The sequence below is a fragment of the Lacerta agilis genome, chromosome 11 (assembly GCF_009819535.1).
Source record: "Lacerta agilis isolate rLacAgi1 chromosome 11, rLacAgi1.pri, whole genome shotgun sequence".
NCBI classification, from domain to species: Eukaryota; Metazoa; Chordata; class Lepidosauria; order Squamata; family Lacertidae; genus Lacerta; species Lacerta agilis.
Window position 1 is genome coordinate 53931266 of NC_046322.1, and position 20702 is coordinate 53951967.

Here is a 20702-nt window from a genome sequence, read left to right on the forward strand (position 1 = left end):
ATAAATGAAAAGGAAATGAAATATTTTATTTATCTGCCTTTGATTTCCAAAGCACTTAGAAACAACCAGAAAATGTGAGGGAAGAGAAAGGTTTCATGTTATCCATAGATAGCATTGTTGTGAGCATTGTTGTGAGCCTATTCTTTATTGTGTGCACTGATCAGCAATAAGAATTCTAGGATTTCAGAAAGGAGTGTTTTCCAGCCCTGTCTGGAGTCAGGGATTGAACATAAGACGTTTTTCTGTGCAAAGCATGTGTTCTACCAATAAGTGAAGGTCTAGATAGAAATTGAGTTCTCATTGGGTTTGATGGTGGACAGGAGGGTCCTGTTTAATGGCCTTTTGATGGCTAGCAGTTAGACCAAGCCATTGGAATTAGTATGGTACTCTACATTCTACGTAGTGGCTGAAGAACAATTTGTGCAGACTTGAATTGGGCTAGAAAACGCTAACATTTTTTTAAAAATTAGAGCTGATCTGCACCTTCAAAGCAATTATAGAAGACTAATGACTGAAATTAGAACAAAACATAAAAATATATTGGTTTGTGTTTGTTTCTTTGTTTGAAGTTTGGCCACTATAATGATCAGTCTTGCTTTAAATCCAAAGCACTATTTCCTGTTTTAACATTTAAGCCACTAGATGGCAGTATAACAGTTTTCTTTCTGCAAACTGTGGGTAGAACAAATACTTTGTGTTCTTTCTTTTTTTACAGTAGATCTACTGTATTTATTTTGTCTGTTCAACCTGTGCTCTGGAACAGTAAAAAAGAAAGAAAGAAAGGCTTTGGGGTTCTACTTTTTGGAAGCTATATTTCTTCCTATATAATTTTATGTATTCCATTTTATCACGCTGTGTAACAAAACTGCATGTGTTTAAAAATATATATGACTCATTGAACAATTCACTTCAAATACACACACACACACACACACACACACAATTAAAAATAATTTATACATGGATACCCCTGGGTTCATATTACTATCCTAGTTATGGAGTCAGATCTAGAATGTGTAATATGTCACAGCCTTGATCTACTTCATACAGAATTATGGGAGGCACTGTGCTTGAAGAACACATGCAGACATTGTGTTTCCGGTGTGGCCTGTAATAAATCACCGTAAAGAAGCTTGTGCAGGATCACAGCCTATTCTAGGATCTTGTAATTTTGAAGAACCAAATCTAACTTTGCAAGGAAGAGGGAACTTTGTAAAGCAGGGGTAGGCCACCTAAGGCCCAATCACCTTCTCAATCTGGCCCGCAGATGGTCCGGGAATCAGCGTGTTTTTACATGAGTAGAATGTGTCCTTTTATTTAAAATGCATCTCTGGGTTATTTGTGGGGCCTGCCTGGTGTTTTTACATGAGTTCAATGTGTGCTTTTATTTAAAATACATCTCTGGTTATTTGTGGGGCATAGGAATTCGTTCATTTCCCCCCTTCAAAATATAGTCTGGCCCAACACATTGTCTGAGGGACGGTGGACCAGCCCAAGGCTGAAAAAGGTTGCTGACTCCTGTTGTAAAGGGTTGCCAGAGCATTTCTATTTAAGTCACAATGCAAGAGACAAGAGGTCTGAGTACCTAAGAGGAGCTCTCAAACTCTCTGGGTTTGGGCCTATCAGATGCAGATTCCAGAGGGGATGTGCAGCACACATCATTCACAAAGTCTGTGGCTGTTCAAGTCCTATTGGGGAAGACCTTTCCCCACAACCTTTAAGGCTCTTCATAGTCTACACATATCCATAGGATGATGCATCTCAGAGTTATGTCACTCAATAATGCCGTGCAAATGATAAGTGTGTGGAACTTGACCATGTCCCTAGAAGGGGAAAGCTGTGACTATAGAACAGCAGGAGAATCTCCTCAATGGGGCTGGAATAGCAGCCCACGGACATAGTATTAGCGTACCATAATCTCCCCATACACTGCCCCTCAGGCTTTGTGTTTCTTATAGCCCATTTGATTCTGCCATTTAAATCATGTTGGCATATTTTTCAGTTTGGGCCCTTTCAAATGTGTGATAAATATTTTATCTGAGCATTCATTATGTAATTTTATATACATTCCCAAGATTCATGAAAGGATTTGACACTTGCTAATTTCCATTTGTTTCTTTTAATTATTCTTCTTTTTAATAGACATCCTCCCTATTTGAGATAAAATGTTTTGGATTCATTGCCTCCTCTGTAGGTTCCATAACTTAGTGTTGAAGGTACAGATGTTGAATTGAATTCAAGTTATATATAGCCTGTAATCAATGCATTTGCTTTCCTGCTGCCTATGACAATAACAGAAATTGCTTAGTTTTTAATCAGATATGTCTCTCTTCTGTTGACTTTTCCTCAAGGGTTCATTGTGCCACTTGCTTTCATTTTCTGGACTGAGAAATCATGACACTGATATCAACAACTTTATTTCAACCCTTGGGTTCACGTCTGCAGATTACTATTCTAAATTAATTGAAAATGTGAGTAACCTTTAGCTACAAGCATGGTCGATTGTACCAGGAGCCTACAAATGTGCTTACCATGCTTGCCATGGCAACTATTGGCAAGTGCCCCTTTTCATCTTTGCCTTCATGGAGTGCTTCAGAATTATGCAAAATGCCTTTGTAAATTTAGTGTGTTAGTTCAGAGCCATTCTCTAAGCCAATTGACACATTACGTTACCATAGAAGCTTGAGAGATGGAGGAACATGGTATAAGAAATCACACAATATTAAGAGAAAGTCAGCCACTTAACAGCTTCTTAGCTAGAGTTTATTTGTCAAGGATGTCTGATAACCATTTTCCCACCTTGCAAGAGAGTACAGGGACAGTGAGAAGGGGGAAAGTTCTTAGCACTTCTCAAACTCACCTGCCTAGAGGGACAACTTGTTAGCCACCTTCAGTCTCCTTGAAGAGTTAGGTGTAATATAAGTTTTTAAAATAAAACAAATAAATTCCACCCATGGTTTCTTTTCAGTTCTTGATTTATGGTCAAGACCATAGGTCACAAAAAGTACAGATTATTAATTCACTTGGAGATGCAAATCATAACAACAAGAAAATACTTTTTTGTAAATACTTTTTATTAATTTTTCATTAATAACATTCCAGTTGATACAATACCAAATCTTGACACATCATAATACTATGAGAAATATTACTGATGCAACCTTCACTGCAATGTGTCTTTCTTTGTAACATGTGATTAACTTTATTAAACAGGTGGTCTTATCATTAGTGACAGAACTCAGTAGAAATCAGTTTAATGGAGTTAACAGACAACAAAGGTTAGTATTATCTTTCTGTGATTTTAGTATATAGATGACTAGAATGAATGTTCTTTCTATGTGGAAAAGCACTTATAATGGGAAAAACATTAAATATGTGTTTCAAACTGTTCTTAAACATTTTTTGTGGTAAGTATATTACTTAGCAAAACAGCGCACAGTGAATCCTCAACCTGCACTGCAACAGTGCCTTTCTCCCAGCTAAAATCACAGACATATGTACAACTAATTGAACATTGCATCATCCATCAGTATATCACATGATTCAACTGCAACTCCCCCAATCAGTGTTTCATGATAATCTTCACTTGAGCCTATGAGCAATTGGGGGACCACCTTCTGCAGTATTTAGTTACTGAACTGTCTACAAAGGCAACCCAAGGTAAAGCACATTGCAGTAATCTAATACTGAGTTTACCAAAGCATAGATAGATCACTGCAACCAGATTATCTCAGATAGGGTCATAGTTCGGCAGTTGATGAAAAGCACTTCACACAACCAGTACCAGTTCTGCCTCAAGTGGCAGCAGCAGACCGGCTGTCTTTGCATATTTAATTTCACGTTCCTCACAGCTCAAACAATGTTACCTGTTCCCATATCAAGCCATAGCCATGCAGGCAATGTTCTGCTCCAGGTACAGCACTTTACTGCTCCCCACTGCAGCTAAGTCATGCAGCAGCTCATCTTGTATATATTCTTGCAGATTTGTATGAGCTTTGTTTTCTTTAAATGTAGATTTTACTACTCCAATAACGCAAAGCATTTCTCCATTAATCTCCATTACTGAAACTATACTCCTATTGCTTGGAGACTTGTTTTTACAGTTTTTGTCTGTCCACTTGGAAACCATGGAAATTAGATTGCATTGTGCACCAAATCACAGAATCATGGAAAAGAGCCAGAGAAAGTTCATGTTTCTTTCAGCTGCACACCTGATGTCAGTCAATAGCAAAATTTCTGTTGAGTTAGGATTTCACTGTGAATCTGCTGAAAGCTCTGTCATGGGTAATATGTCTCTGGTGTTCTCTTGAGCATTGTTCTATACAAGTCCAAATGTTTATTGTTGTCAGAGCAAGAGTGCACCCTGCCTGAACATATGAATGTAGTTGAGGTATGTAATGTGTTGTGAATGGAGCTGCATTTCAAATACAGTGGTACCTCGGGTTACAGACGTTTCGGGTTACAGACTCCACTTAACCCAGAAATAGTACCTCGGGTTAAGAACTTTGCTTCAGGATGAGAACAGAAATCCCGCAGTGGCAGAGGTGTGGCAGCAGCGGGAGGCCCCATTAGCTAAAGTGGTACCTCAGGTTAAGAACGGTTTCAGGTTAAGAACAGACCTCCAGAACGAATTAAGTTTCTTAAAAAAAAAAAAAAAAAAATGGAGTAAAAATATTAAGTTCAACCCCCCCCGAGGTACCACTGTAAATATTTATTTATATTATATTATATTTATTTATTTTGCCAGTCCTTAGGATAAAATGTCTTCCTTTTAGCTATAAGTAGGTATTTGTTCTAGTTCTCTGTGTTTAATGTTTTAGAAAAGTAAAATATAACAGTTTCATCCTACAAAAGAAACCTTATTTTGTTTCTCCAGTATGTCTTCTCGAGTAAAATCCATATCCCTTCTCTGTATACCTCTTATTACTTTGCCTGATGTAATGCCACTGCTGGAAGCCCTTCTTAGCTATCATGGAGACAGATCACAAGAGGTCCTCCATGCTGAATTTTTAGAAGCAGTGAATGAGGCTGTGTTACGGTAAGTAGCCTAGAAAACACCCCAGTTCCCCTTTCATTGAAATTAACCATCTGTTGAAATTTCATGTTTGATTCTTCTGATACCTACCGTATTGGAACAGCATATACCGGTATTCATTCCATAGCACCTCTGTGTAGCTAATATACATGCTTCCATCTAGGAGTGTACATAGGCTCACAGAATGTCTGGCTGCTGTTTGATCTTACCCTCTTTGACAGGCTTTTGTGTCTCCTGTATGGTTGATACAGGTGAACAAATTTATTTCTGCTCATGAATTGCATTTTGTGGATCAGGAAGAGCATGTTCTCCTTATGGATGGTTTCTCTTAGTGATCACATTACTTAATTCTATGGGACCATGGGCCGAAATCAATCTGAAACTGAGAAGGTCTGCAGGTAGTGGGAGACAGCAGCAACATTTCCTAGAAGTGTGAAAGTCAGATTGTTACCTGTTCACAGTTGTCCACAAGAAGCAGTGAGCCACTGACCAGAAGGAAGAATTTAGGTTAAGTCATCTGAAAAAAGCCTGTGAGGGGAGAAGATAAGGGCGACTGGCTACTGGTTTAGAATACGGAAGAGAACTAATGCAAGGGAGATAGCAACCAAAGTATTATTTATCATGTAGCATGCTAATAATCCTATTATCTGCTATTACAAATATTAATAAATCATACTTAACTTTTAAATTTAACTCTCCTGATCTATTAGATCCTTAGCTTAAACTTAGGTACTGTGTGATAATTGGTAAATAAGGTAATATATAGAATGAAATGGTGCCAGCAGAGATTAAAGGAATAAGAAAAGCCGGCACCTTCAATATGCACTGAAGGTGGGGGTCCTGTCTGAAATAACTTAAAGGTGAGATCTTATAACTAGAGATAATATAATGAAAAGTGACAAGCCACCACACCCTCATTTCCCACCCTAATCACATCCAAGTTTAACTAAGCAATGTTACAAGGTGCACAGCAGAACCCTTATGTATCCCTACACACACTCCTAAGAGGTTTAGGAACCATAAACTAGGTTAAATGTGTGTCCACTACGGCTATGTTCCCTATCCTTGACCTTCTGCCCACAAAATGTTCACACATCTGATTGGATTATTACTTGAAATAAGAGTAACAATATACAGTCATACCTCAGGTTGTGTTCACTGCGGGTTGCTCTCGTCACGGGATAAGAAAGCGCCGAACCCAGAAGTACTGGAGCGAGTTACTTCCGGGTTCGGCGCTTTGCGCATGCGCAGAAGCAGCAAATCGCAACCCGTGCGTGTGCAGACGTGGCGCTGCGGGTTGCGAACGCGCCTCCCGCACTTACATTTGCAACCCGAGCATCCGCTGTATGGCTGCTGCTTTTAGACAGCAAAGTTACAATATAAGTAGGCAGCAAGTCACACAGCATACCACCTTGATCTTGAGAGTAATAAGATATTCTAACTCCAAAAGCCTGGAGAGTGAGTGTGATTGTTTGCCACAGTACCCACAATAAAGTGATGTGAGAAAGGGCAGAGAAGGGGTATACCTGTCCTGAAGTAAGCAGAACCTAAATAAATGATTTTGTTTGAGAGTTAGGTTCTCCCCGTCAATATACTATACGTACAAGTCTATAGTGTCACTCTCTTCCCTTTCTTGTTCCATGATCCATTGAAGTGTGAGGCTGGTCCTTGAGAGTGTAGAGTGAAAAGGGGGATTTTATTTTTCAAAGAAGGTTCCATTTTCTTTGCAAAACTCCATTTTTTCCTATAAGAGGTGATAGTTAAACTTTGCTGGTAACACAGGATTCGTGTGCTGATCTTTATTTTAGGTATTCAGAGATCATAATATTTGCTCATGCCCTCCAGGTCATATTTAAGATATGGACCAGTACAAGGGTTAAAATAGTTCATTCAGAGGAATGTTTTATAATAAATTATGCCAACTTCACTAATGCCATGATCTACAGAAATAAATCATAGAAAAAGTTCACATGGGCACCCATCTTTACAACAGAACAATGTTTCTGGTCATGGGCATAGTGTGCATGCAGTAAGTTGGAAATTGTTCATAAAATGAAGAAAGTTGCTAATTATTCTTACTGTTTTGTAATTATTCTAATTCCAGCTTGCTTCAGTTAGCACAGCAACTGGAAACAATTATGAAAGAGCAATGAAAAAGGAAATTCTGGACTTGCATATGATTTTATGTTCTTTTTAAAGGAAGGTGGGCAGTTTTGTGGCCAGGAATGTGGACTCCAAGATTAAAATGGAGGAGGAGAAAGTCTCACTGGAAACTTAGAGCAGGGGTTCCCAACCTTCTGTGCCCATTTGGAAATTTGAGACTGGCTTGTTGGCCATCACTATTGCAATTTTTTTTGGGCATGAACCATGGCTTTATTGCCCCCATGTCCTGTTTGTGGGTTTCCTATAGGCATCTGGTAAGCCATTGTAGCCAGAATGCTGGACCAGATATGGTCTTGGCTGATGTAGCAGGGTTGTTATGGCACAGCATGGCTACTGAGGTGGGCATTGCCAGTCACAATACATCTGTTTCATAGAAGGTAAACTAGTGAGGCTGAGATGAACATTTTATTTATTTTTCCAATACAGAAAAAAGATTTTCTTGCCTGAATCTGCTGTGTTGCAGTTGTGGCTTCGCCATCTGCCTGGTCTGGAGAAAGCAGTGCTGCAGAATCTTGAAAATCTAATCTCAACTCAGCCAAGTTCACTGGAAGAGATGGAATGTCTTATAAAATCTTCCTTATTGGTAAGTGGGATGTACTGGCATTAGAAAATTATTAAGATTTTGCTGTTCCTGTTGTACCAAAGGTCCTTTAAATATTTCTAAAATACACAATATAAGTATATTCAGGAGCAAGCAGTCCAAGTGGTACTTGTAGGTTTTGTTCATATGCAGTACTAAGTCATGGTTTATTTGTTCAGCTTGACCGTGAATAAACCACACTCATAAACCATACTTTGGTGGTAGTTTCTAAACCTTGGTTTACATTAACCATGGTTTAGAGTTAAGTGCCAACTTGGCCATATAGTCCTAGCAATAAGTAGAAGAGTAAATAGCATAATGATCCATGGCTTTAAGGTTTTAATCTGAGAGTGCAGTATTACAGTGGTACCTTGGGTTAAGTACTTAATTCGTTCCGGAGGTCCGATCTTAACCTGAAGCGTACTTAACCTGCCAGAGCATGATTTCTGTTCTTAAGCGGAGTTCTTAACCTGAAGCGTACTTAACCTGAAGCATACTTAACCCGAGGTACCACTGTATTACTAAGAAAAAAGGGTGTGATTTTCATTTTTTCATTGAAATATTTTCAGGGCTAACAAAGGTATATATAACATCTCTGTTTTCAGTTAATGGAGTCCTATTAATGAGTTGACTTCCTGTTATACATTTTAACAACACAATATTATTGTTGGCTAACACTGATTGTGAATGCATCTGTCAAAAAAAAAAAGGCTACTAATTGGGCCGTAATTAGGGTTGTTTGGTGCTGAGGGATGGGCCCCTATCATCGAGAGCAGCCAGTTAAAGATGGGTAGGAAGAGAGAGCGGTTTGGAAGCAAGGATTCTTTTTGTTTCTCAACATTATATGCCTCCCCTCCAAGTTACCTTCCCACCCATCTAGTAGGAAGAACTACTTCAGTTTCATAACCAGGCAAAAGATTTTTGCAATTCCAAGTGCTTTTGTCCTTGGTTTCACATTATAAGCCTGCCATGAAACTGCTTCAAGCGAAAAGGAAGTCTGTACAGTTCCAGTCTGTAGGCATAATTTTGGATTGACATTTAAGAACCAAAGAAATAATCCCAGAGATAAGCCTGTTATTTTTAAGTTACAATTATTTTAAATAAATAATCAACCAGGACAGTAATTGATAATATTTCTAATGCAATCACGAATGTATCTTCAGTAGGGCTTTGCCTGAATGATGTAGGACAATGTTATATATCAGGATCTTGTAGAATTCAGCATCGAGCAGTATACAGAGCAGCAACTTTTAAAGTTTAGTCTTGGTAGTGGAAGACTGCTGTGCTTTATTATGGAAGAAATATGATACTCAACACTGTTATATTAGGGCTCCAAATGTAATTAAAGTGTGATGGTCTAGTAACTTCTAGTTTATGTGGTGTGCTGTTACTTGTGTTTCCATCCCTTGGGGAAAAATGAAATTGGTAATGGAAATTCTATAGTTACTAGGAAGTATAAAAACAAAAGATAAGTGTCATACAGGTTGCACATAGTGAAATGTCCTCTATAAATACTGTTTTGCTTTTCAGAAGTAGGTAACACTAGTTCTTTTTCCAGATGGTTAAAGGTGTGTGCATAAAACATACCAAAATAATCAGGCAAATATCTTGTGTGAACTGCAAGGGGGGGGGGAAAACAGTTACAGGTATTGTCAAAAATTAGTTGTATGGATGTTGCAGTCTCTTTGCACTGATGCCCAGCCACAGGTATCACCAAAGTGATTTTCTCATGAATGCCAAAGCATTCTGCTGGACTCACTGGTCTTCTGTGGCTAACTCTGTTCAGTAACACCAGCAGGCAATGCTTGTGCAACTTGCAACAGCATGAAAATTGTTTGCATAATAGCATGAGAAACTGGAGGCTGTGGCCCACACATGGGTATATATCTGCTGGGATGGACTTTTAGCTCAATCCACCAGTTAAGTTCAGCTGAGCAACTGCTTTTGGAACACAGTCTGTTCCCAGCTTTCGATTTGATGTGATTTTGTTTTTCAGTCTTGATATCTTTGCCTCTTTGGTGTCAAGAGATCTGAAACTTATCCCAAGGTGTTCACCCTTCCCCAAGATAATTTATTGCTCCACAACTGTGAGGAAAACAACATTCACAAATGGCCAATCTTGTGGATTTTGGGAGTTGACAAATATGAGACTTTTGCTGTTTTGTTGTGTTGCTACAGAAGTGGACAAAGTGCCCCGGCTTTCTGATGGGAGCTGCTATTTCAACAAAAGTTAATGTAAAGTAACCAGTTCGGGGTAGGGATCTCTCCCTGGCCTCTCATCTTGGAATCTTTAGTTGAAGCTGCTACTATTGCTAAATAGAAACTGGTGAACACACTTGTCCTGTATGCTGTCTGCACTGAACTAAAGTGGTGGCAGCTGCTGTGACAGTAGTGGCTTCGTTACAGGACTGAAAGATGTGGGAAGACATCTCTCTGCCTCAGAGTTCTGGAGGAGGTGCCACCATCGGTAAGGGGAACACTTGGTCCTTCTCCTTTCCTGTGACCTCAGTGTTTGGTGCGGAGTTGAGCTGACAGCAGTATGAGTGTGCCTTCACAATGGGTACTAGGGAAGTGGAGAACAAAAGCCTTTATAGCTCACTGGCTAAATATGCACTACAACCTGGTGTAGCACAAGGCTTTATTTTCTGCCCTTTGCTGGCTACCCATGTAAAAAGATGAGTTCAGATAGAGGTAGGGGCATTGACAAGGAAAAGCACCTGCCAATTTCTGATGCTCTTAGGCTAGTTTAAATAAAGTCACATTTCACTTTGTGCAGATTTTGTCAAATTCTTTCAGTTGACAGCTTTTTATTTAGATTCCACTCACACTGTGTATTGCTTAAGAGATTTTCTGTCTTCTATTAAGAACCCTTTGAGCATGTAAACATTCGCTGTAACATTTAAAATAGAACACAATCAGTGTTTGAGACTAAACGTCAGCTAAGCTTAACTTCAACAGAAAGTTGTAGAATATAAAAAAATCAGTGCAGGTGATACTGCAGTGCACGACTGAAACAAAAAAGTCCACGTGACATCAATTTATTGCTAGCTAAACCAAGCTGTTAGTTAATCTTACATAGAATTCTTGACTGGTTCCAAAATGCATTTGATATTGCAGTCTCTGCAAACTAAAATTACACATGGCCATGATCAAGCTTACTTATTAAGTTGTTTGTGTCCTGCAAAGCCTGGTATTTTAGCTTCACAGCAACTTTATGAGGTAGATTAGTTTGAGAACTTCACAGTTGAAAAGGAATTTGAACTTACATAGTTCACTTTGGCACTTGCATAGTCAAACTAACCACCCATGTGTAAGAGGGCAGCTGTCACAACTGAGCATGCTCAGTGGACATGAAACATACTTGTGAAGGAGAATGGAAAAATGGGATAGGGGATGTGTTAATGGAATGGTTAGGATCCTGAACAGAAGCAACCCACAGTGCAACATTTCATTGCAGGGCCCCACTTTTATTACCAGTCTCAGTTCTCCGATTGCCGATCTGCATGTGGACCATCCACCCCCACAAAGGAGCTATCAGCAGGCTTGGGGGAGCCACAAGATTTGAAAAAGTGGGGGGAAACCACAAAACCATTCCACAAGTACTGAGGATGTTCAGTGACCACACAATGATAATTGACTATTGGGGGGGGGGGGAGAAAAGGAGTGGCTAGAATCCTGAATGGCAGCACTCTACAGTGTAACATTTTATTACGGAATCGGCATTTTAAATGCAGGACCATTGCTAAAGTTAAGGAAGTGTTAAAGGTTGTCTAGTAAATAAGATTCTATGGTATGGTTAAAAAAGATAGTGGTGTTAATCTTAATAATATGAAAAGCACCAGCCTCCAGATTGCACAAATATGTGAAACTAAGCAGTCTAGTAGCAGTTACTCTGTGCAAGAAAGGCACTACACCTCCTGCCTACATTTTGTCATTTTAACATATATCACCCAATTCACTTTCAAAAGGAATTTGGAAAAAACAGTTCTTCAACAATCTGTAAATTGGTTTTGTTTTTGTTTTTTAAACAAATATGTGATAAAGCCAGCTGTGAATAGTCATGAACACTAGGTGGCACACATTTAATATGATAACTTAAATGCAACTATATGGCAAAACACTGGAGTACAACATGAAAATGAGGTGCCATGTAATCTTTTCAATATGATAGTGACATATGAGAAGATGTTTAGACTAACAGTTCTCTTCTCATTTCCGCCTTTATGCTTTGTGAGATCTATACTTCCTAAAAATATTTTCCCCTGTGTAGTTGGCTTGGCTACATGAATATTTGCTTTGAGTTTGTGCTTTGAGCACTTGGAGTGGAGCTTTCCCAACATGGAAGTTGGGTGGAACAATTTCTGTTTGCTCAGTGCTCCAAGTTGGGGCAGCTAGTCAGAAAAAATGTCTGGAAAGCCATTAACCCATCTTTTTATCCTGTGGCTGATTTTCTTTAAAAAAGAAAAATGTATAAGAAAGTGGACTTTGCATCAATCAGGTGAATTTGTGTGTTGTAAATATTAGTATATTTTGAATGCTGATATTCATTAATTTTTAACTTTGAGAGTAATAGTAAAGGTTAAACATAACCTCTCACAGTCACTGATAAATCTCAGATGAAATAGTCTTTAGCTAATGACCAAATTATTGATACAGGACTTTTACTAAATCATATTGTTAAACACCCAAAACAAGCCTCATGACAGCATCATTTCAAATAATTACTTGCCTCCTGTGAATTTGGTTACATAGACCTTTGAAATAGACATTCAAATCTATAATGGATATGAAAAATGAACCCTGGGAAAATCAGTGGTACTTTGGGGAAACTTTTATACCTGTTGAAGGTTTGATAACACCCACCCACAAGTATGGGGCCACATTGCTTGGAATAGACTCATGGAAATGTATGGCCAGGCCATGATCAGCTTAGGTCAATTAATACTCTTACTAAGCCCCCTTTCAATTTGCTTTAGCCTTCCAGAGCAGAATTCTGGTTAAGGGTTAGGAAAGAGGGGGTGCAGGAGGGAGGGGAATTTGCTGAAAAATGCTTCTTCCCCATTCTGCCAAGTCCTGTACGATAGCCCACAAGAATAAAGTGTACACTCAGAATGCTCAGCAACATGCAAGGGTTCCATAGAAGGTAAATTAATGGGTCAAGTGTTTCATGAAGCTAGAAAGTTTAAACCATTATCCTTGGAAATTCAAAGACTAGGTGATTAACACAACAGGCTTGGAAAGGGTTGTGTGCCCCCCCTTTAACTTTTTAACATATTAACAGTAATATAAATTGTGACCCTACTGGATTCTCTCCTCCTTTTGGGGGGGAAAAGTAGTGGATTGCATCATGGTCTCTAGAAGTTACGCATCTTTTATTTTTTATTTTTATTTTTTACTAATTTCAGTATCTTGAAAACAACCAGGCTCTCATCATTAATTTCTTGTTTCCATATTTTTATTATAATAAACCATCCTCACTTGCTCTCTGTTACTCTCAGTCATTCCCCTGAAGTCACTGCATCATAGGAGATTATTTTTATTGGACTAAGATAGCCTTCTCCAACCTGGTGCCCTGCTGTTGTTTTGGACTATCAGCTCCAATCTGTCGAGAACTATATTAGAGTTACATGCTTTGGTGATCAGCTGTTGTTTGTCTTGTTGCTTTGTGTTGAGTTTATGATACAAGCTTTGTCTAAACTATCTTATTTGTTCTTATGTTATTTGCAACAGCACCAAGCTGCATGTCATCCGGCAGTCTTCAGAACTATAGATGAAATTTTCAAGTAAGATAACATACAATTTATGTGGAAGGGTTTTGTGTATCCATCCCAAATCAGTAAACAATATAGAACTGCATTAGAATGTCCCAGCGTCCCCATATTTTAAATATGGTGCATCTTGTGATAGCATTCACATAATTATGAAGAATTTCTTAATATTGAGAATCTGATCCAGAGAACATACACAGCTTAGTTCCACTGCTGGCTATTCAAGGCAAAGAATTAAATGCAGGATGTTGTATAACTGATAGTAGAAAAAACAGCCTGTGCTTGAGGTACTTACATACACATTTTATCATAGCAGCCCCCACCCCACGCAAGTCCAAGTATAATGGAATCCATTTTTGTTTAATTGTTTGACTCCACTACATGCCACGAAGATACTGGTTTTTGAAATTTATCCGCCTATGGAAACTACTGTATTTTTCGGACCATAAGACGCACCTATTTTTTAAAGGTGGGAAACCAGAAAAAAAAGTTTTTCTGGTTTTCCTCCTCTAAAAGGCTGGGAGTGACTCAAAGACAGGGAGCTTTAGGAGCAAATCCCTTGCTAAATATGGACGTGCTAAAAGCGAACTCTTCCCCCACCCAACAATTCAGAAATCACTGAGCCATTTCCAGCAAGACTATTTACTTACCTGTTTTGGATTTGCATGTGGTGTAACCCTCCATCAGTTCTAGAGTTTTCTGCTTCCCATTCCTCTCCTCTCCCTATTTTCTGGACATATTAAGCTGCAGGATGGGGAAGGAAACCTGTAGCAGCAAAGACTGGCAGCAGGAGAGCTTGTCCTAGGTTTCTGTTGTTTTTATCTGCAGTTAGAACTTATGAGATGCTCAGAACCTCCATTGTTGATAGGAATTTGGGGAAATTCCTAATGCCTTAGAAGGAAGATTTTTAAAAACAAAACCATTATGCAGAGTTCTCCTTGGCGGTGGACACTGAGCGTGCAGGCACTGCAGACTGGAAGCATGGGAACTAAGGGTGAGCTCTCACCTCTGGAGACCAGGTGAGGAGAGCTAGCAGAGACATCAGACAAGTTCTTTCAAAGCTTATGATGAATGTTGGAAGGTTGCCCAAGCTTTCTCCAAGGAAACTTTAAAAGAATGAACCACTTACAAATCAAGATGGGGGAATGAGAACGGAAATGCCCTAGTGCACACAAATAAATCATAATCCACATACAAAATGCCTGTTGCACATCAACAGTATTAATATGACAGCAAAAACAGATATGCTGAAGAGTTGGGAGAATGAGGATTAGGGAAGATGGAAACATGTTTAACAGGAGCTAGGGGATGAGCTCAGAGGTTTGATGCCACCAAACAATAGCTGTGCCATTTCTTCCTTTCACGTCCCTGCTTCCAGAGCAAACTCTAGTATGAGATTTTATATGTAAGAAACAGAGCAACTAGATACTGTACTGTGTTTACAGTTGTAGCTGGAGGGTTTGCAGTTGCCAAAACAAGGTAAAACAATTGTAGATTGACATTGGATTTGTAATAACAGCAATTATATTGCAGAATGGTATTTGTATGTTCTTTTTTTAAAAAAGAAGCAAAGTGAAGTTAGTGTTTTTATTTCCCAGGTTTGCATAACAGCTAGATAGGTTTAAGACCACAGCCCAAGGCATGGGAAGAATGCTCTCATTTGTTTTTACCTTCTCTCAATTAATGGTTTCATGATTGGCACACTCATAATCTGACCTGTCATACTTAAACTTTTTGCTGCTCAGGAATGCACTGCTGGAAACTGATGGAGCACCAGAAGTAATGACCGTAATGCAGGTATTTACACAGTGCTTTGTTCAAGCATACCCACAAGAATATAAGCAGGTTAGTTTGAATCCATTTTTCATCATTATTTTTTTAAACAAGATGCTTCAAAATGTAGGTCAAAAAGAACAATTTATGTTGCAAAGTGCTAAAAGAACACAATGAGTGAATAGTGCCTTGCTGCTGTAAGTAAATGAATGCCAAGATAAATCTGAGATGTCTTAAATGGCATCTAATGTAAGAGGTTTTTTAGGGGGAGGGGGCTTAATCCACAAATTATTTTCACAATTGTAGATTATATACTTGTAAAAGTTATAATAAACTGTCCATTTGACAAAACTATGCTTTTTATTTCTGTACTATATCATGAATCTAGTGTGCCTTTCCGCCTCATAGGGATGTCTACTAGTTAATGATCTCTCTTTTCTCACAAACACACAGTCTCACAACAATATTAATGAATAATATTCTAGATTTAAACCTAGAAAAACTATACACCTTCATGTAACGTCTGATTCTTCCCTATAGTTTTGTACTTCTGGTACCATTAGGATTACTTCATTTTCCTTTAGGCAACCAAAGTACAGTGGATGCTTGGGTTGCGGACGTAATCCGTGACAGGCACGTCTGTAACCCACAGCGTTCATATCCTGCAGCATCGCGTCTGTGCATGCACGCGATGCAATTTAGTGCTTCTGCGCATGTGCTGAAACCCGAAGTAACCTGAGGTGTGACTTATCCATGCTTGATAGTCTGATGCTTTAGTTTGGGGCCACATAATCTTTTCAGGTTTTACTCTCATATGAGTTGTTTCCCCTTTCAGAGAACCAAATACAGTGGTACCTCGGGTTACAGACGCTTCGGGTTACAGACTCCGCTAGCCCAGAAGTAGTACCTCGGGTTAAGAACTTTGCTTCAGGATGAGAACAGAAATCGTGCGGCGGCAGCAGGAGGCCCCATTAGCTAAGTGCTGCTCAGGTTAAGAACAGTTTCAGATTAAGAACGGACCTCCAGAATGAATTAAGTTCTTAACCCGAGGTACCACTGTACTGCATTGTGACTTTTAAATTTCATTGGGGGAGCTGTTAGTTAGTGAAAGGATGGATCTTACTGGAACTAGTACAGTAATTGACTAAGTAGGATTGTGATTAAGTCCCTCTTTAATTTCAAAAGGTATAAATTATGGTTGAAAATTGCAGCTGTCTCAGTTAATATGTACAGGTGGCCACTCCCATTAATTTTATGCAGCTTTATTTCTATGGCAGCAGCACATTTGCAGCCTAAGGGTTGCGGGGACGACTGAGTGGAGAACGTAATCTAAGATCCCACACACCCTTCAAATAGCTAGGAGCCAACTATGCTGTAGAGGTTGTTTGTGTGCTTTGTTGTTAGCTCTTTTTAAAAACATTAACTAAATCTTCTATATGTTGTTTGCACGAGATTTCATTTTCACTCTTTATTAGAGAAGAAAAATACTTGGGTGTTGATTTGGTATGCAGGCAGGAGTGCTTGTAGCTCTTTAACTGTACATGTCTTGAGATCCGCACAAATCCTTAATGTAGAGGATGACTGCAAAACACTCAGAATTTCTCCAAAGATATGTGAATATGGATATAAAATATATGATAACTTCTGCTAGAAACAAAATGTTGTTTTGTTCATTCAGCCTTGTGGGTACCACATGTTAGTCTTGTAACCATATGTAATTGTTGTGGGCAGATACGTTCAGGAAGTTCAGATAGTAATATTACAGAAAAACTCTCACAAAAAAATGCTACAAAGCCAGACTTACTCTATCTACATGTGTGCTGCATTCACACATCTTGGTTAGCCATAAACCAGAGGTTGGTAACCTCCGGCCCATGGGCCGGATGCGGCCACGGAGGCCGTTTTTACTGGCCCACGAGCCTCCCACCAACCAAGCCGCCTGCTCAGCAAGCCCGCCGCGCTAAAGCAGCTTGGCGCGGGGACTTGCCGACTGATGACGGAAATCGCGTCTGCGCATGTCCAGACACCAAAAATTGCATCTGCGCTGGCGCAATTTTCAGTGTCTGGGTATGCACAGACGTGATTTCCAGCATCGCGCTGTGCATGTCCGGCCCATGGATGCTCTCCATGGGCTTGATCCAGCCCATGGCCAGATAACTTGCCGAAGCCTGCCATAAACCATAGTTTATTGTGCATTTCTTTCCATTCCTCCCAGCTTACTCTGGGAAGTAAACCAAGACAAACCAGGGAAGGTTTGCTCTTGGGTTACTGATGCAAAACAAATAATGATCTCTGGATCAAGTACAACTCTCAACTTTGGATCATGGTTTGTTTCCTCTAGATAACCCCTTACAACTCTCCAGTTCTATGTTGACATGGAAAGGATTTTTTAAAAGTTGGCTAGGAAGACTTTGAGCAAAGTCGTGAGGTTTGTGGCATTGTAAGAATGCAATCTGTGGGGTTCTTTTCCTTCAATACGAATAACATGTTTTGTGCTGTATTTGCATATTTTCTGATGGGGCAAGTTTTAAGAACTAGTCCATAAGTGATACTTTTATTGACTTTGTTTTAGTTTAAGTTTCCACTGAAGGCCTACTTTCCTCATAATCCTCATTCACTTGTGATGGCTTTGCTTAAACATCCCTCAGGTAAGATCAGCTATGAAGTGCTTTCCATATTACCAGCTGTGTTTATTTTTGAGATTGATGTATTACAAAACCGCTAGTTCGTTAAGAATTTTCTCTAATACAAAATAGTGCATATTTTGGTTTTCACTTCAAATGGCTCCTGTTAATATTTATCTTTTAGACTTGCCAGCTACTGGTTTGCATCAACACTTGACCCACATTGCAGAAATGCTCAAAGCAGCAGTAGAAGCAAAGTGCACTGGGTAAGCAACAGTAGCAATGGTTTCTTTTTTTGGCTCCCCCCCCCTTTTCTTTTATTTTGGGAATGCCATTGGCATGGGATAGCTTGATGGTTTAAATTTCATTCCCTTTAGTTTTGATTTATTACTGGATTGGTTTAAAAAACAACAACAACAAGAAGGCAAGCTTGAAATTAAACAAATGGGAAGGCATTAGTAGCCCAGACCATTCATACCGGTATATTGCTGTCTTAGAGCACTCTTGTCTACAAGGGCTTCCCATTTAGTTCAGTGGGGTAGCATCTTCTGTGCTCAAAAAGACAGCAGGTGGAGCTGTCTGTCTGCATGGAACCATGAGTGGCGAACCCTTTTCAGCCCAAGAACTGCATTCCCTGGTGGCTAATCTTTTGGGTAGCGGGTGAGGCCAAAACAAAATGAGTTTAGCCAAAGCAGGAATGGGAGGTTTGCACCATAATCTCTCATTGCTGCAAGCCAGATTTTCTTGAGTGTAACGACAGCAAGATTGGGCTCAGAAGGTGAGCAAAATCCTTGACCAGGATCATGGGAAGGAAATGATTTCTGAGATAGGCTGTTCCTTAGTGATGATTTTTCAATTGCTCATTTTCTAGTTCTCGGTTTGCTATTTTTTTGTATTGGTTCTGGTTTGTAGGGGATGGGGGAGTTAAGATGTCCTCATAAAATTTTGTCAGTCTTTTAGTGTGCATTTCTCTTAAAACACTTCCCCCCCAAGCGAATTCCCCAAAAATACTGCACTATCATGTATACTTTCCCCTAATATGTGTATTTTTATATACTCTTATTTGGTTGGGGAACTGCATTTCTTTTAAGCAGTATTTCAGTTTGCGTATTTCAGAAAGTGCAAATTGGGTAAGTTTGCATTAAAATATGAAGCAAATTAAATTAGAGTCTTAAAGATAAAAGCTAGCACCCTGAATTGAGTCCAGATACAAAGTGAAAGTTAGCGATGCTAAACTAGCAAACTGGAAGTGATTTGGACACAAATTACCATGGTCAAGTCATCCTTCTCTAGGAAATGGTGGCGTTTGTGAACCAGAGTTGGTAAAATGTATTTCTGGCTATTGCCTGTACTGTACATATAAGCAGCAACAGGTCCAGAAACGCCCCTATGAACCAGGTGCTCTGGGCAGTGCATCCCCACCAGTATCATCTCTGCCGACCAGCAGTGGAGTTCCAGGGTTTCAAGAGGGAGTCACTTCCAGTCTGACCTGGAAATGCCAGGAATTGAACATAGGACTTTCTGTATGCGTAACACATGGTCCACCACTGAACTATGGCCCTTGCACAGTTAGGTTGCCAATATTTTTTATGTCAAGAGTTGTTTTGTTGTGTTAGGTTTTATCTTTCACTTTGCTTGTAAGCTGATTTGGATGGATAGTTGATCAGAAAAGTGGCCTAAAATATTTAAAATAAAATACAAATAAATAAATAACTATGACCAGCTCCTCAAACACTATACAGTGGTACCTTGGGTTACAAATACTTCGGGTTACAGACTCCGCTAACCCGGAAGTAGTACCTCGGGTTAAGAACTTTGCCCCAGGATGAGAACAGAAATCGTGCGCCAGCGGTGCACTGGCAGCGGGAGACCCCATTAGCTAAAGTGGTACCTCAAGTTAAGAACAGTTTCAGGTTAAGAACAGACCTCCGGAACGAATTAAGTTCATAACCAGAGGTACCACTGCAATCTCCTGACAGAAATGCTACATGAGAAACAAAAGTTTGTGTTTCATTTGCATATAAAGGTTGTTCAAGGCAGAAGACAGTTTTCAAAGTGCAGTTTTAAGAAAAATGTCTAAAATATTTGTGAGCTATCTTTTTATTATTTAAGTGCATATTGGAAATTAATTGCTAGGTACCTCTCAACTGAAGGAATTACTTTTCCTGTTATGAAATAATATTATTGCACTGCCATGGATTGCCTTGCCTCATGTGCAGATAAGACTGCGGTTCCAAATGAGCACCTCTTGGGAATCTATGATGAAATTTACAATTATAATTAATGGAAAAACTGAAATACATTTTGTGCTTTTCCAGATATTGTGGAGACCTCTTTGAGAACTGGTTTTTGTTTGTTCGTTTTGGAGAATGGGCTGATATCGCAGCAGAGCAGTTGTTGTCACAAGCGGAATCCTCAGATGCTTTGTTGTGGCTTTTGGCATTTTACTATAATCCAGGTGAAGAGGATCGGCGGAGAACTCAAACAATGGTGGGTAGTTCTATGTGTGTGAGAATTCAGTAATCTGCCATATGTCTGAAATGTGAGGCATTGGTGTAGAATAAATATTTTTGCCCCAGTTGTTATTTAAGCCAAGGCAGTAAAGGCTGTAATTTAAATTTAGTGCTGATCGCAAACCCCACTTTCTGCAGGGATTGGCTCCATTCGGGAGCTTGGAAAGTGGGCCTTGCCTCTGGCAGGGAATTTAAAAGGCACTGAATGCAAGCCAGTCTTGCCAAGGAATAATTGGAAGTGCATTT

General features: G+C 39.4%; 1 protein-coding gene across 3 annotated transcripts in view; it reads left to right on the plus strand.

The window, feature by feature from the left end:
- FANCC (FA complementation group C) overlaps nucleotides 1–20702 on the plus strand; it is a 54753-nt gene that overhangs the window by 29139 nt on the left and 4912 nt on the right. For all 3 annotated transcript variants that reach the window (XM_033164241.1, XM_033164242.1, XM_033164243.1), the window contains 9 exons: nucleotides 2352–2471; nucleotides 3214–3278; nucleotides 4877–5038; nucleotides 7625–7781; nucleotides 13509–13561; nucleotides 15292–15391; nucleotides 17892–17967; nucleotides 18128–18209; nucleotides 20262–20433. In XM_033164241.1, the coding sequence (XP_033020132.1) occupies nucleotides 2352–2471; nucleotides 3214–3278; nucleotides 4877–5038; nucleotides 7625–7781; nucleotides 13509–13561; nucleotides 15292–15391; nucleotides 17892–17967; nucleotides 18128–18209; nucleotides 20262–20433 (987 nt within the window). The remainder of the gene's footprint in view (nucleotides 1–2351; nucleotides 2472–3213; nucleotides 3279–4876; nucleotides 5039–7624; nucleotides 7782–13508; nucleotides 13562–15291; nucleotides 15392–17891; nucleotides 17968–18127; nucleotides 18210–20261; nucleotides 20434–20702) is intronic.